General features: G+C 29.5%; 1 protein-coding gene and 2 long non-coding RNA genes across 4 annotated transcripts; 1 reads left to right on the forward strand and 2 right to left on the reverse strand.

Moving 5' to 3' along the window:
* Window positions 1-449: 449 nt before the first annotated feature.
* LOC121121193 (uncharacterized) lies at window positions 450-1,282 on the reverse strand. Its single transcript, XM_040716103.2, has 5 exons — window positions 1,239-1,282; window positions 1,112-1,141; window positions 957-1,055; window positions 798-899; window positions 450-748 (listed from the first exon to the last, which is right to left on the reverse strand). The coding sequence occupies exons 1-5, from the start codon at window positions 1,246-1,248 to the stop codon at window positions 504-506; spliced, it is 486 nt and encodes a 161-aa protein (XP_040572037.1). The 5' UTR covers window positions 1,249-1,282; the 3' UTR covers window positions 450-503.
* Window positions 1,283-1,383: 101 nt separating this feature from the next.
* LOC121121280 (uncharacterized) lies at window positions 1,384-6,994 on the reverse strand. 2 transcript variants are annotated; one of them, XR_005865413.2, is made up of 4 exons: window positions 6,919-6,994; window positions 4,279-4,391; window positions 1,984-2,001; window positions 1,384-1,413 (listed from the first exon to the last, which is right to left on the reverse strand). It is a non-coding gene; the product is annotated as an uncharacterized lncRNA (long non-coding RNA). The 2 variants fall into 2 exon arrangements; XR_005865419.2 differs by lacking the exons at window positions 1,384-1,413; window positions 1,984-2,001 and adding exons at window positions 3,547-3,578; window positions 3,742-3,765.
* Window positions 6,995-11,321: 4,327 nt separating this feature from the next.
* LOC139904939 (uncharacterized) lies at window positions 11,322-12,540 on the forward strand. The gene is made up of 3 exons (XR_011779278.1): window positions 11,322-11,572; window positions 11,626-11,765; window positions 11,827-12,540. It is a non-coding gene; the product is annotated as an uncharacterized lncRNA (long non-coding RNA).
* Window positions 12,541-14,773: the final 2,233 nt, after the last annotated feature.

Raw genomic sequence — 14,773 nt, forward strand, 5'->3', positions numbered from 1 at the left:
AATTCAACTTGAATATTATTTCTACTTAAAATCTTATAATCTTCTTTAAAATAACCAAAAGAGTTTATAATTAATTTTAATTTCTTAATATTCTGGACAACACCGGACAAACGTACTCTATCCCCTTATAAAAAAAGGGTAATAATGTACATACCAACACTAACATGCAGCGAGAATAATTCTTAAGATTTTATGGTCTTCATTTTTTTTTATATATTCGGGAGAAAAATTCTTAATTAATTTTAACTTTAATGTCCCGTGCAAGGCCAGGAAAAGCTGGGCAAGACCTACTCTAGTATATAAATTAAATAAGCCACTAACTACACACACTAAGACAAACTTTGTTTTGTTATTGTATATTACGTTTATTAGTTTACTCTCATATTAAATTTGTATATATATATATATACAAACACATAATAGAAATATCAATATACAAATTATCACTATACAAATAATGACCAATAAGGTTCATATTTATTTATACAAGATATAAATAACCTCTAATCACGTTTACAAGACACGAATTCACATGTAACTGCACAACTAAACCTCATAAAATAATAGTAAGGGGTACTTTGATTGCAATATCCATATTTTTTGAATAGTCTGCATACACTATTGTACTTTAATCGATCTTGACATCTGCATTTATTACATGTTTTTGAACAGAAATATCCAACATTTTCATTGTAGCAGTATCGTACAAGCTTCTGACATAGTTCCTCCTTGAATACATCATTACATCCTATTTACAATTTATTAAAAAGATATTCATTTATAAAATATAAACTGACCTTCACAAAAGCCACAGAATCGTGGACATTTTTCGCAAGACTCACACTCTAGACATCCAGCAGGCCACATAATACAATTTGCCGAGACATCATGACAATTTCCTTAGTAAAATAAGAAGCAATTTCATAAAGGATTATAACTGTTTGATTATAGTATACCACGACATCCACAACTTTTCCTACAATTAAAATAGTAATTTGGGTCCATGCATTTGAAGGCATTAGCTTTACAGTAAGATTTCTTATCATCGCATACGGCTAAAGTAAAAGTCAATTAGATCATAAGGATAAACTATGCTTCTATTTATATCTACCGGAGTGATTTACAGTCGGAGAACAAGGATCTAAGTCAGATTCAAAAGAAAAGTATTTGAATAAAAATGTAATGAAGCTTAAAAGCGTCTTAAATTGAATACAATTTTAAAAATATGAAAAACTTACTGCCTGGCATGGGAGGACGAGGAGTTGGGGGGGGGCCTTTGTTGTAGTGACTAAAATAAGAAAAAAGAAATGAATAAGTATTGAGTTACTAAAAACACTTAGCATTAAATATAAGTATTAAGTATGAGACAAATTATAAACTTACCCTCTGATGGGCTTGGAGTGATTACGACAACTAGAAAAGGAGCGTACAAAAAAAATATGGGTTTTTTTATTCACTAAGTAAAATGAAATTTAAATAAAAATACATTCTGTCATAAAAGAATCGGAAATTGTTAATCTAAATTGCCTGCGCTGATAAAATTTAAAAAAATCTTTTTTTTTTCAGGTCAACAACACTGTCATTCATTATTTGTTGAACAGTTTGATGGATTAGTCAGTCTACCTCACGTGTGCTCCACGATTTTTACAATGAATGAAATTTTTGCACAAAAAAATTGTATTACCATCTTAAGGGGTTATCATATTGCCTTAACACCTCTCACGAGTCAGTTCCAAAAGAGCTGAATTTTCTGCAAATACAATTCTGTGAGCAAGTCTTTCAGACATCCATTATCTTGCAAATTTCCGCCCCAACGTTTATGGAAAGCATCATAATTGGTGATGAGACGTGGTTACACGATTAGTTCATGTAAACAAGCCAACAATCATTAGAATGGAGGATGAAAAAATTCATTGTAAAAACCGTGAAGCACGAGTTGAGAATGTATTAAATTGAATAAAATATGAAAAATTAAAAACTTACCAGTTGGTCCATTGTCACCTAAATTAATAAAATATATATATAAAGAGCAATACTAAAGTGAAGTTATATACATAAAATTATATATCGTTTCTTTAATTTGATTATTAATTGAGTTAAATTTGTTGATAAAATAAAGGACTTTTTGATGCTGGAGTTCATTATCCCAGAAGAAAATGTACTATTAACAAAATATCAAAATACAGTTATATACTACTTTTTAACCCTCATCTGCCCTGTGTTATATTATGCCTTTAAATAATTAATTTTTATTATTATTATTATTTTATATTTAAAAAGGAAAGGGTAATGTTTCAAAATCAATCGTTCTTGGATTTATGAGCCATGAAATATAGGTTAGACTGATCAAAAACGTATATGTTTATCTATATAAACATAAATGAAAATAAAATAATTTTACAATAATGTATTCATTCATTCTCTAATTAAAAGAGTAATTAGTCACAATATTAATATATTTACGAAATTGATATAGGCATTTTATTCCATAATGAAGACCATTATATAGGTATGAAGAGTATACAGATTTAAAATTGTGTGCACAAAAAATATGTTAATGTCTAGTACTGTAGTTTTGCCATCATTCACGTATAAAAAAAATGGATTCATTAAGTTAATTGACCTATTTACCGTTACATTTTGTATACTTAATTATGTAAAAGAAAGTCTACAAACGAAAAGACCATCCAGGGCCTTGATGCTATTGGTCAAACGCTTTGACACCACTTTTTTCATGGAGTGAGCAGAGTTTATTCTTAGATAGTGTCCCAAAAATAACTTAATATGGGTCAAATGATCTTCCTTACTAGTTTGGGAAACTTCATTGTCCTTCCTATCAATTATGTCTTACATTTAAAAAAATTGTAATTAAAAATCAAGAGATTAACTGCTGTGGATTTTTTTCCAAAAAACTTAATTTTTTGAGAATAAATATAAAAGTTGAAATTATTTTTAGAATAAATATAAAAGTTTGAAATTTTTTTGAGAATGGCCATTAATGTTTGATATTTTTTTTTGTATATATCTTAAAATAGAAATTCAAAAAGCTCCCCAAATAGAATCCTACGGACGCCTCTGTCACTGAACCTAAAAATGTTTTGTGATGGTAAGAGGGTACCGAGGTTTTTCCTTTATTTAAAGTAGTCTTTTTCTAGTTAAAAAAAATCGTTATATTAAGGGCGTCATGGCCTTAAAGGGCAAAAAACGGTTACCAGAACAGTTTCCAGAGTCTTAGAAACATACATGAAAATTTTCAGCAAAATCCATCCTCTGGTTTAGCGTGATTCTATAAAAAAATACCTACACACAGACATAATATATAGTTCAGGATAATTTTACTGAAATTTTTGTTCGTTATTCAAACATAAAACACATTTTTCTGAATAAAAATGTAAATAAAAACTGTAAAGATAAGTCTGTAAAACTTGTAAAACACAAAAATATGTGCTAGTTATGAAAAATAACTCAAGAATGAGCATAAAAAATAACTCACACTGGACATAACGATTAATACCCCTTCCTGGTATTATTTTTGTTTGAAAACTTACCCCTTCCTGGTATTATTTTTGTTTGAAAACCTAAAAAATAAGAAATGAATAATTATATTGTCATTTTAGTTACTAAAATAAAGTTATTTAAAGATATTTACTGTTCATTTAAATTAATTATTTATTGAGTAAAAAAGCGTCTTAAATTGAATACAATTTTAAAAATATTAAAAACATAAGATTAATAACTTACCCCTTCCTGTTTTTGTTTCAGAACCTAAAAAACAAGAAATGAATAATTATATTGTCATTTTAGTTACAAAATTTAAAGTTATTTAAAGATATTTATTTTTATTTCAATAAGTTTTATTTTTATTTCAATAAGTTATTTATTGAGTTATCATTATAGTAGATGAATTATTACAAAGATTTCTAGACCCAGAGGTAAAGCAGTGAATATGAATTTATCATAGTAAATTTGTAATTACAGATTTACACTAAAAGTAGGTATGAGACATAAAAAAAAAAAAAAAAATATTCATAAAAAGTATGAAAATTTACTATTAACAAAATATCAAAATAAAGTTTTTAAACTCAATTTTAAGAGAGCTTCTGATAGCTTTAAATTAAATGTACTTATGAGATCATTAATAAATGGCCTTATTTAGTATAGAAACGAAAAAAATGTAAAAATTAATAAGATCTTCTAAAATGAATTTACATTTAATTTATTTTGAATTATACATAATCATGTAAAATTAGTTGTGCTAGTAGATAGTTAAATACATACCCAAACTTTGGATTTCCACACACTTGAAGACAAATAATAGCAAAATAGTCAATCTCATATTTCAGTCTGTAGAACTTTGTAAATTGGATTTATATAATAATTGTTTTGAAACACTAAGAAAAAAAAAGGAATACATTGATTTGTTTTAATGATATTTTTGAATTAAATTCTTTTTATTGTCTAACTAATTAGTTTTATTACAAATGTTTAACCCTTCGTTATTGAACTGGGATTTTCTGTAATACAAATTTTTTATTATTGAGTTAATCACTTTAAATAAAGTTTATTGTGGGAAATTTGTAGTATGCTCCTGAAACATACTTCACTATAAATGCAACTTTTTTTTGTTGCAATAATGTATTTTCTTAGAATTATTAAATTGTGTAAATTTTGCAATTTTTAATAAATGTTTGGTGAATTGAATTTGTTCGATTTTTAGAACTTCTTTTAATTTTTCGTTTTTTTTTAAATTTATAAAGTATTGCTACTAAAATGATATCACATATTGTTCTAAGTGTTGGACTTCACTTTATTTTAAATAATTAATATTTCATAAAAGTTTTTATCACAAATATAATTAACAAGTTTTAACCATAAGAATAACCTTTTTCTTTTTGTTGTTATTGGTAGTATTAATTAAGAGACTATATAAACTGTTGTAATATTAGGTTATTAGTAAAAAGTTGAGAGGGTTTTTCTCTACATATATGTCTTTAGTAAGGTATATCTCACAATTGATTATAATTTGACTAAAAAAACTTAAAGGATAATTGCACAATTAAAAAAATGTTCATTTACAGTTTTGTGTAGACAGTTGTGTGTTACAAAGTTCCAAAATGGAAGTAAAAAAAGAGAAAACTCGATATATTTTTAAGAATCGTAACGTATAAAGTGAAAAAGCGGAGCAGGGGGGTGAAAAACATTGCAGTTTATGGAGCCAAAACAGTATCGAATGCAATAACAAAGCGGTGTTTCTAACGATTCCGTTCTAGTAATATGGGGGTCGATAGAATGATGGAAATTGTCGAGTTGGACTGCCATTTTTGGACCGACATGAGAGTACATATTCCATTGGCCAGGAATTAAAGATTAACCAAAAACTGTTTGGAAAAATAAAAGTCAGATAATCCCAACTTGTGGGTTTTTCTCTTATATAGTTGGGCAACTAACTTAGACTTAAGGCTCAGCCTTTCACTTTAAAATAGAAATAACCTAGTTAAATACTTTCCTTATTATTCAGAATGAAGTTAAAGATGGTCTAGATTGACCTGAATTACCCTGTATATGCACTATATTCAGTTTTTGATGGTGAAGAGAGGTTTTAAAACAAATTTTAAATAATTTTCCATTGGTGGTCTCTTGGTATTTCAAAGGGAATTCTAATCGGTCCTAACTATTTCATAGAGTTTATCTATTTCTCTCAACTAGAGATTCGATGAGAACTTATCTGAACATAATATTCTCTCACTTTTTTCATAACTCAGATAACTTGAGTCATGATGATCCGAGGGTATTTGAATATTACATTCAATGGAGTAAATATACTCAATTATGGGAATGTTACAACGATTAATATGTATATATCACACATAAAAATCAATTTTTTTCTGTCTATCTTTCTTTTGTATAATTCATGTTAATATATATATACATACTGAATATTTTACCTTGAATTAAAGATATTCGATTAGATATATGTAATTCTGGTCAGAGTTTTCAAATGATATCACAAAAAAGCAGATCTGTAAGATGCCAATGAAGCATTTGTAACTTTTAAGAGACAAATCGACTATTTTACCCTCATAATTATATTATGAAGTTTTATTATCCATTGCTTCACTCATCAATGATGTTATTTTTTTACAATGTCAAAATCTCTGATTATATTTTGAATCTCAATCATGTCATCATCATTGACACTAAAAATTTGAGGATATCCGAATCAAGTCCATTAAAGCTAAATTACCAATGCGGATTTATTTTATTTTGTGGAGATTTGGTCGCCCTACTCCCCAACTTCAACCTACATGACTCCTACATGTGGACCAAGGCCAACACTTACTACCACTACAGCTTGGGGGTCATGAAGGCCAAGATGGAGGAGGAATGGGCCAACATTCTGGCAGAAACACTCAGGAAAGTCTGTCTTTATTTTCCAACCGTCCTGGAGCTCTGTATTGTGGGAGATTTCTGAATTTTTGAAAATTAATAGAAATTTAAGTATCCTTCATCTGGTTTTGAATAAATTTTTTTTTATCAATTAATACTAAGACTATTTTTTTCTTTCTTTCTAATAAAGTAAAAAATGTACAAGGACTAATGACGCATACAGTATTTATATATATACCCCTTGTAGATCATCTTCTTGTTGAGGATCTACGTGAGAGAATCAAATCAATTCTAGAGTCTTTTTAATGACAATTTTCAAAACTAAAGATGAGACTTTCAAAATGGCAGGACTAACTACTGAAGGGATGATGGACATTTATGCAGGGACTAGGATCGGTTCAAAAATCCTCTATATTTTGACCGAAGAAAATTGTATATAAAATTAATAAACTAGTAACTCTTAGTTAAATGAAAAAATAACAGTCAATAACATAAAATTAATGAAACATTAGGGAAAAAATAATTCCTTACCTGTAATGTGAAGCGTTACTAATATTTGTGTACGTAGGGTTAACGAATATAGTACGAGTGGAAACTCAAGTATTTTAGATAGTTATATATATATAGCAAAAAACATCTGTTTTTCAAACAGTAAATACATCCTATTTTATAGATCAGAATATAAAAATAAATAAAGACCTTTTTCTTATTACTAGAAAAGTGTTTTTTTTTTAATTTGATGTTTAAAATTGAATTTTTCAAAGATAATTTTCCCAATTATATTTAATTTTCTTTGAATAGCTATGCATTTTAGGAACTATTCTCCAAATAATTTAATATTTAAAAAAATTTATGATCCGAAATTCATATTTGAAATTTTTTTACGATTTTTTAAAAAAAAATTAATTGTGAATAGCTGTAAATTATTATTTTTTTTTTTCAAAAAATTAAATTTATAAAAAAAATCAATTTCCGAATATTTACATATATATGTATAATCCTGCAGACACCCCTGTAGATGTCTACTAGGGATTCTTTTTTCCATGAGTGGGATCTTGGCAAACTAGTTTTAAATTACATGATCCCAGAACATTTATTTAATTTACGTATCTTGTTTTATTCATTATTTAAGAGTAAATAATAAATTTAAAATGAGTCCTACCCACAATAAATTTTCAATTCTCATGTTTTTCAATTATATCAAGTAATAGTAATATAGTTGTTTTTTAGGGCCTGCATGTCCAGCTTTTTAGAATTTAGTAACCCGATCCAACCCCTCAAAAAAAAATTAAAAAGTATGAAAAAGCTCATTGTGTAAAACCTAGATAATTCCCGAGAAAACGAGATCCCAGTATCCCAAGGGATAATCCATTATATATACTATGTTACATATTATGTAGTAACATTTTAAATTCTTGGAGTCTATTTTGAAGTAGGTTAAAATTTGACTTCTCCGATATTTATGCATATGTGAGGCGACAGGTATTCCAATTATTTAAAAGTAGTTAATATTCCAGATAAAATATGTAAGCTGTATTATAAGCTTGTAGGTTTGACCGAGTTAAAGAAACAAGTGTTGATTGTCTTTTGTTTGTAAAAGGTTAGAAAAACTTGTCCAACTGTCAATTTTTATACACATTTCTACATTCCTTATAGGTACTTTGCCAATGGATGGTTACATCTGTTAAAAAAAATATTTTACCTAGAAAATGAGAATAATAATATTTTTTTAAGAAATAAATAACTCAATTTTACTTTCAATCTAGAGATAATAGCACAATAAGATAAAAAGATATGTTGTATATAATCTATAATAATAATTTAAACATAGTTTGTTGAACGTATTCTAATGAAATTAACAAAAGAAACCTACTAGCTACACTATTAAAATATCGACTAACCATCGAATATTTGATTTAATATTACAACATACGTTAAAAATGTTTTTTTGATCAAGTTAGAAAAGGAAGTCCAACACAATGAGAGGTCAAGGAAAAGGTAGTAAAGCCAAGGGAAAGTCAAGGTCTTGTTCATCTAGAGCCGGTCTCCAATTCTCTGTTAAACGTATTCATCGATTGCTTCGTAAAGACAGTACCACAGATCGAGTGGGCGCAGGAGCCTTTGTGTACTTGGTTGTTGTACAAGAGTACTTAACTGCTGAGATATTGGAAATGGTGGAAAATACTGCACGTGATAACAAGAAGACTAGGACGTAGAGTTTGGCTGGTGTAACCCTCGCTTAAGATGGCCTTTAGCCCAATATCGGGGCTGTCCTTTTTCAAAAAAGTATGAGTCCTCTAAGGTGAAATGATCCTCTCAGAATATTTAAACTCATTAACGACTCCTCAATGAGTTTCCTTCGTCTTTTTTCTTCATCCGACAAGTTCATACTATCTTCTTTCCAGTTTTATCTAACTTATCACCTTCAATATTACTCCCATAAATCGAGTTCTTCCCAATCCGTGAACCCTGCTGCTCCTCGATTGACCCCGCAGTGTCCATCCTTAGAGTAAAACTATCACTTTCCTTTCGATGTAGCCAGAAGGTAAACCACTAGAATTTATTTTACACAAACGTCTAACCTCACTTCTTCTACTCCAATATCATATTGTATATAGTTTTATGCCCTTATCTATAATAAACCTCTCCATATTACAATAATAATAATAATAAAAAAAATAATTCCTACCAAAAAGCCACAGATGGTTCAGGATCCATCAGTATGTATGTTACTATTTTGTAATTTGTCAACATTTGAAATGCTTACATCAAGGTTATTCGCATATTCAAAAAGTAACATGGTAACCCTGACAATTTGAGGAATGTTTTGGAGGAGATCAGCAACCGGGTGGTCCATTAAAACCTGACAAAAGACTACTTCAATACGCATTTAAAAAAGTATTGTTATGTCTAAAGTGGCTCCTCCAGTCTCCACCCTCAAAACGCTGTTTCCACTCACTTTTTTGATAGCTTTCCAGACAGTGTGGCATGAGAACCCTAGAACTCTTGCATGGGCCCTTATGGACTTATGGACCTATATGCCACCTTATATAGGTACCATTTTGAATACTTTGGCATGATATATTTTCATTGCATTTTATTAAAATTGTTTACTAAAATTTATTATATAATAATGAAATTTATTAGCTGGTTTGAGGACAAAATCTTTTTGAAGATCTGCTACCATTTCAAAATACTTTAAAAAGACGACATTTGATTGTAAATATCCTCTTAATGATAGCTCAATAGGATTCATATTTAGTTTCTAAAATCAATTGACAGAATTTTGCAAAATTGTACTTAGTCAATTTGTTCTCTTTTACCAGAAATGAAACTATTATAAAATTAAATGCTCGTAATTATGAAAGAATAAAGTAAGTGGAATTGAATAAATGATAATAATAATATATATTATATTTGAATGAGATTAACCAAAGAAGTCTAAAGTTAAGAGGAAGGTACATGTTCATTAATTTTTTCCCCTTTCAATCCCAATGCAGGTGAAAGATTGGCGTGCTATTAATGCAGTAGTGTATTTTATAGACAAAGGTGGAAATCCAGTGTGGCATAGGCATATTAAACCAAAAATCAACATCGTAATCCTAACAATTTTAAGCAAGTTATGGAGGAGAATAGTGATCATGACGTTTCATTATCTCAGCTACACTCAGCTGTGACAAGGGAGAAAGGAGAAAAGGATATAAACAAGGACATTTACTAGAATTACTCCAATGTCGACCCCCAATCCTACTCAGAGTCCAACAAGGACTTACAATTATAACTCCGCAACAAATCCTCAGAGTTACGCTCGTCTTTTATGAGGCCACACGAACGTTCAAACAGGTTCTGAATAAAATTGAATCTATTTAGGAAAATATGGTCACTACTCAGGAATTAAATAATAATGACAACTCCTAAGATAAATAACATTCATTCCGTATACTACCAATTACAAATGAACGGGCCATCTAAAAAACAATCCGGATTTACATGAATGTTTATACATAAAGGAGGGAGTCAATATATTTTTAGAACAGTAAATGTTTTTTAGTTTATTTCATTCTTCAGATCACTGAATGGAATCAATATGAATAAATGAAAAGCTCACAAAGATGACTGACCACACCGTTAGAAAAAGAAACGTCACTCCTAATATCGGGCCTCTCTTCGTAGGAAGATGATGATTTCTTAAATTTTTATGATTTAGAAGAAATGAAAAAGAATATTTTTTACTGTGCAGAGAATATTTATTTCTCGTTCACTTTTATTGAGGAGCAAATGTTTCAAATGCAAAAACCGTTGTTGAGCTCCCTGAAGAAATAGATCATTCTAATTATTTTACATTTGTAAATGATTGGGGAGGACTGATTTATTCATCAGATCTAGTATTTTTGACTACTCTTACTTTTGTAAAATTAAAAGAAGAGATATTTCGAGAAGTAGACACTAAATCCTTATTTCTTTTCTTTTCAAAATCCACGGGATATACTTATAAGTAAGGGTGATAATTTTGGTAAGAATGGAAAAGCGTGCGAGGAGAAAAGAAGAATTACTTATGGCATCATTGATTAAATAATATACATCTTCTTCTATCAATCATGAACGTTATCATTCCCGCCTTTATTATTCAATATTAATATAATATGAGATGGTGATAGTCGATAGATAACTGAATAAAATCCCCAAAATGACGTCGCCTTCTGTCTGGATTTATGAAAATGGAGGCCCAGGAATTTGGAAAATACTTACCGGATGAGAAACAGATGGTTTGTCGGATTTGTCGATCTAAATGTGCCTTTAGTCTCCTGTCTAGAATTACACGCCACTCATTATCCTCATCTCATAACAAGAGTATGGATATTCATCTATAAAATCAATTTGACGATGAATACATCAAGTCAGACTTTAACTTTGATCTCACAATTTAACGATGCTTATTGCATGTAATATAACCTTATCCATTGCTAATCATCTACGTTCAAAAAATTTATGGAGAAATACAAGGGTAAACATATCCCTTCCCGAGGAACCATCATTAAATTAATGGAGGATGTTGGTACTGATGTCATATATAGAAATACATATAAAAATGTTTTAAGTCATCCACACCAAATGATGATCAAGTTATCAGTAAAAAGTATTTACGAATATCGAAATGGAACTTTGAATTTTGTACTATCTCTCAGTAAGTATTCAATTTTTTTTTTAATCTAACCATAAAATATGATTCTATTTTAGCTAAACATATCAAGAATTATGAAACACAACTCAGTAAAGGGCAAAATTAACTGCTTAAATGGTCACAACTACGGGGGTAGTAGCTTTGGATGGTTTGCAACTAGTTTGTCTGAGACTACTTACTTCGCTTTAAGACTTGGGTATGATAATTAGGTTTTCCAATATTACATAGTCAATAAATATTACTTTTTATCACTAAAGGCTTAGCTATGGTTGATGGGCTCCAAGAAGTGGTGTTCAGAAAACTCATAAAAGGCAAAAACAACTGTTTAAATGGTCACAACAACGAGGGTAGTTACATTGGGTGTTGCATTATAATTAACAATTGTGTATATCCTTCATGATAACAGTATGTTGTTATATAAGCATACTTAAATAACGGGGGAAAATCTTTTTTGATGCTCTTAATAGGGAGTAATATCGCCGGACATTACTACATAATTAGCTTTTGCTCTAAATCTTTACGATTAATTTATTTCTAACATTTTTTTATTAATATATTTATTGTCTAATTTTATGATTTTGACATTTACTTTATTATTAATAATTAGTTAGATCTCATCGGTAGAGATATATCTATCCTGTGCACAATTGTATATAGCAACTTCCACATGAAGAAGAGGGGTGATTATCTTTTTGATTAAACTCCACGTCTCGCTTGTGTATTGCAACCTAAAGTTATGACATATTTAACTGAATTCCGATGTTAAAACAAGAAAAACATTTCTGGATCAATCTATTATTTCAATATTCTGTATTTATAATTTTTTATTATTAATAGTTATATGATTTTAATTGTTTAATTTTGTATATTTAACTTAAATGTTTAATGGTTTATTTTTTAGTATGTAGATTATATTTAATTAAAGCCTTCTTTTTTAAACTTTGAGCTTCAAATATATTTCAAATACTCTACTTTGTCGTTTCATTAGCTATTATTCTGAGAATAAGGTTCATAATGAATTACAATTTCATGGAGTGTGACGTTTTCAAATCTACTGTAACGGATAAAAAACGTCGAAGTCAATTATACGTAGTATATCTTCATTAAACATTTTGCTAATAAATACATTCGTTTATTAGCAAAATGTTAAATGAAGATATACTACTATGATTTTTGAGGGTAAAAATCATAATAAAGCAGGCAGATGATAATCACATCAGTATTTTAAACAATGATACCATATGTATTTTTTCCCCCTCCTCCTCGCACGCGTTTTTCTCTACAATATTATCAACTATACTTATAAGGTGTTTCTCTCATGAGATTGAAGAATCTGACGGTTTACAATGTTTACTTTCCAAATTTTGTGAAGGTCTTCTTTTTTTAATATATTTATTGAATAAAACTTTTAATTACATGGCCAAAAACTTTGTATTTTCTGTGGATGACAATGTACATGAGAAAAGGAAATACGGAGCAGAAAACGATCCAGCCACCATAAGGCGAATAACAAAATTATCTGAATAAACTTTTGAATAAATAGTTGGTGCCTTATATTTCACTTTTATTGTTAAAATATATGATCAATAAATATTTCAGTATACTATATGTAGTTGTTTGATTGATAGTTTCAGTTCCATTATAGTTATTTCGTGAGATATAAGTCTAATGACCTCACTTTCCTGACTCAGGGTTGATTTATTCATTTACATGCATATTTAAGTCTCTTTTAAAATGCACAGCGAGTAGAAGTGATAGCGATATTTTTCATTACTTAATACACATACATCCTTAGAAGAACAAAGCACATTTATCAGAACACTCCTTCATGCGAATATGAAATATACTATTTTGTAGTGGAATCACCTTTTTCCGAACTTAAGTTCGTCTAAGGATTCCGGGATTACTCTAAAGTTATTATGCTATCTTGTCCGAGTTGAGTGTGATTGATAAGACTCAGAGTAGAATTCTATAATAAAATGAGACGAATAGGACAGCCGGCGGGGGCTATGGGGTGTACTCAACTTGATAAATATACATGGAGACAATATCTATCACTTTAAACACAAAAAATAGCACTTACGAATCGTCCTCTTAATAAACACACAATGCCATGGCACATAGATCTCCAGACGGGTATAGCACCTACTTTTTCAGAGTCCAATTCCCAATACTCCGAGTCCGATATGAGTCCAAGTCGTGATTATACTTCTGATGCCTGATAAAAAATAAGGAAAATACAAGGATGAAGTGATTTTTAGAAGTAAAATAGTTTAAGAATCAACAGCTGAACTTCTCCTTTTCACCTCCATTGGTCTTGAGTAAAGAAGGATGTCCCTTCCTCTAGCTAAATATAGATTTCCTTGGATTAACCAATAATGTCTAAGCAAGGACGTCTTAAAATCAGTAAACTTTTATTCATAATAGGACAAGTAATAGAAATTCACCACTAAATAAGCTACAATATAATTTAATTTAATTATTTTAAAAATAGATGCATACACCAGAATAATAAATGTTAATAACTTAAACATTATCAAATTGAAGTATGGCAACCTTTCTAGATTTAAGCTTGTTTTCAGATTATCTTTTTCAGACTTCCTTTCCGATGTTGTCATTGAGCTAATAAACCAAATTTTTCCCCGTCACGTTGAAGAGGATTTGTGAAATCTTGCTAAGAATACTTGCCAATTTGTGACCTTGATCACACACAGTATCAACTATTACTTCGATTGTAGTTTTTGAGCTCTTTCTTGACTCTTTATGGAGGATTTCTTTGATATGAGCAAAGTTAGGGTCCAATGATGATTTAACTCCTAGACGGTTCAGGTGAATGGTGAAGTATTTCTGCCTTTGGAAGCAGTTATAAATATTTTTAAAATAACGATAAATCCAATTTGATGCAGGGTTTTCATAATTAGAGTATCCATATTTGCTATAGATGAATTCAGGGTTTAATGGTAGCACCCGGTATAAGTGCTACCACATGCACGTAGTTTCCTCCAACGGATTTGATCATATTTGTAAGGAACGTTTTAGTTTTTGGGTTGTTCTCGCAGCTCAAGAATTTACCTCTAACAAACTCGAATCTTTCTGCAGAGTAGACCTGATCGATTATAAGATTGACATTACACTCTCTACTGTTAAGGTGCTTGATCCTTGTTCCAAGATATTTAACTATAGATGACGGTAGTCCAGTCTCTA

This window comes from Lepeophtheirus salmonis, chromosome 1, assembly GCF_016086655.4.
Source record: "Lepeophtheirus salmonis chromosome 1, UVic_Lsal_1.4, whole genome shotgun sequence".
Classification (NCBI taxonomy): domain Eukaryota; kingdom Metazoa; phylum Arthropoda; class Copepoda; order Siphonostomatoida; family Caligidae; genus Lepeophtheirus; species Lepeophtheirus salmonis.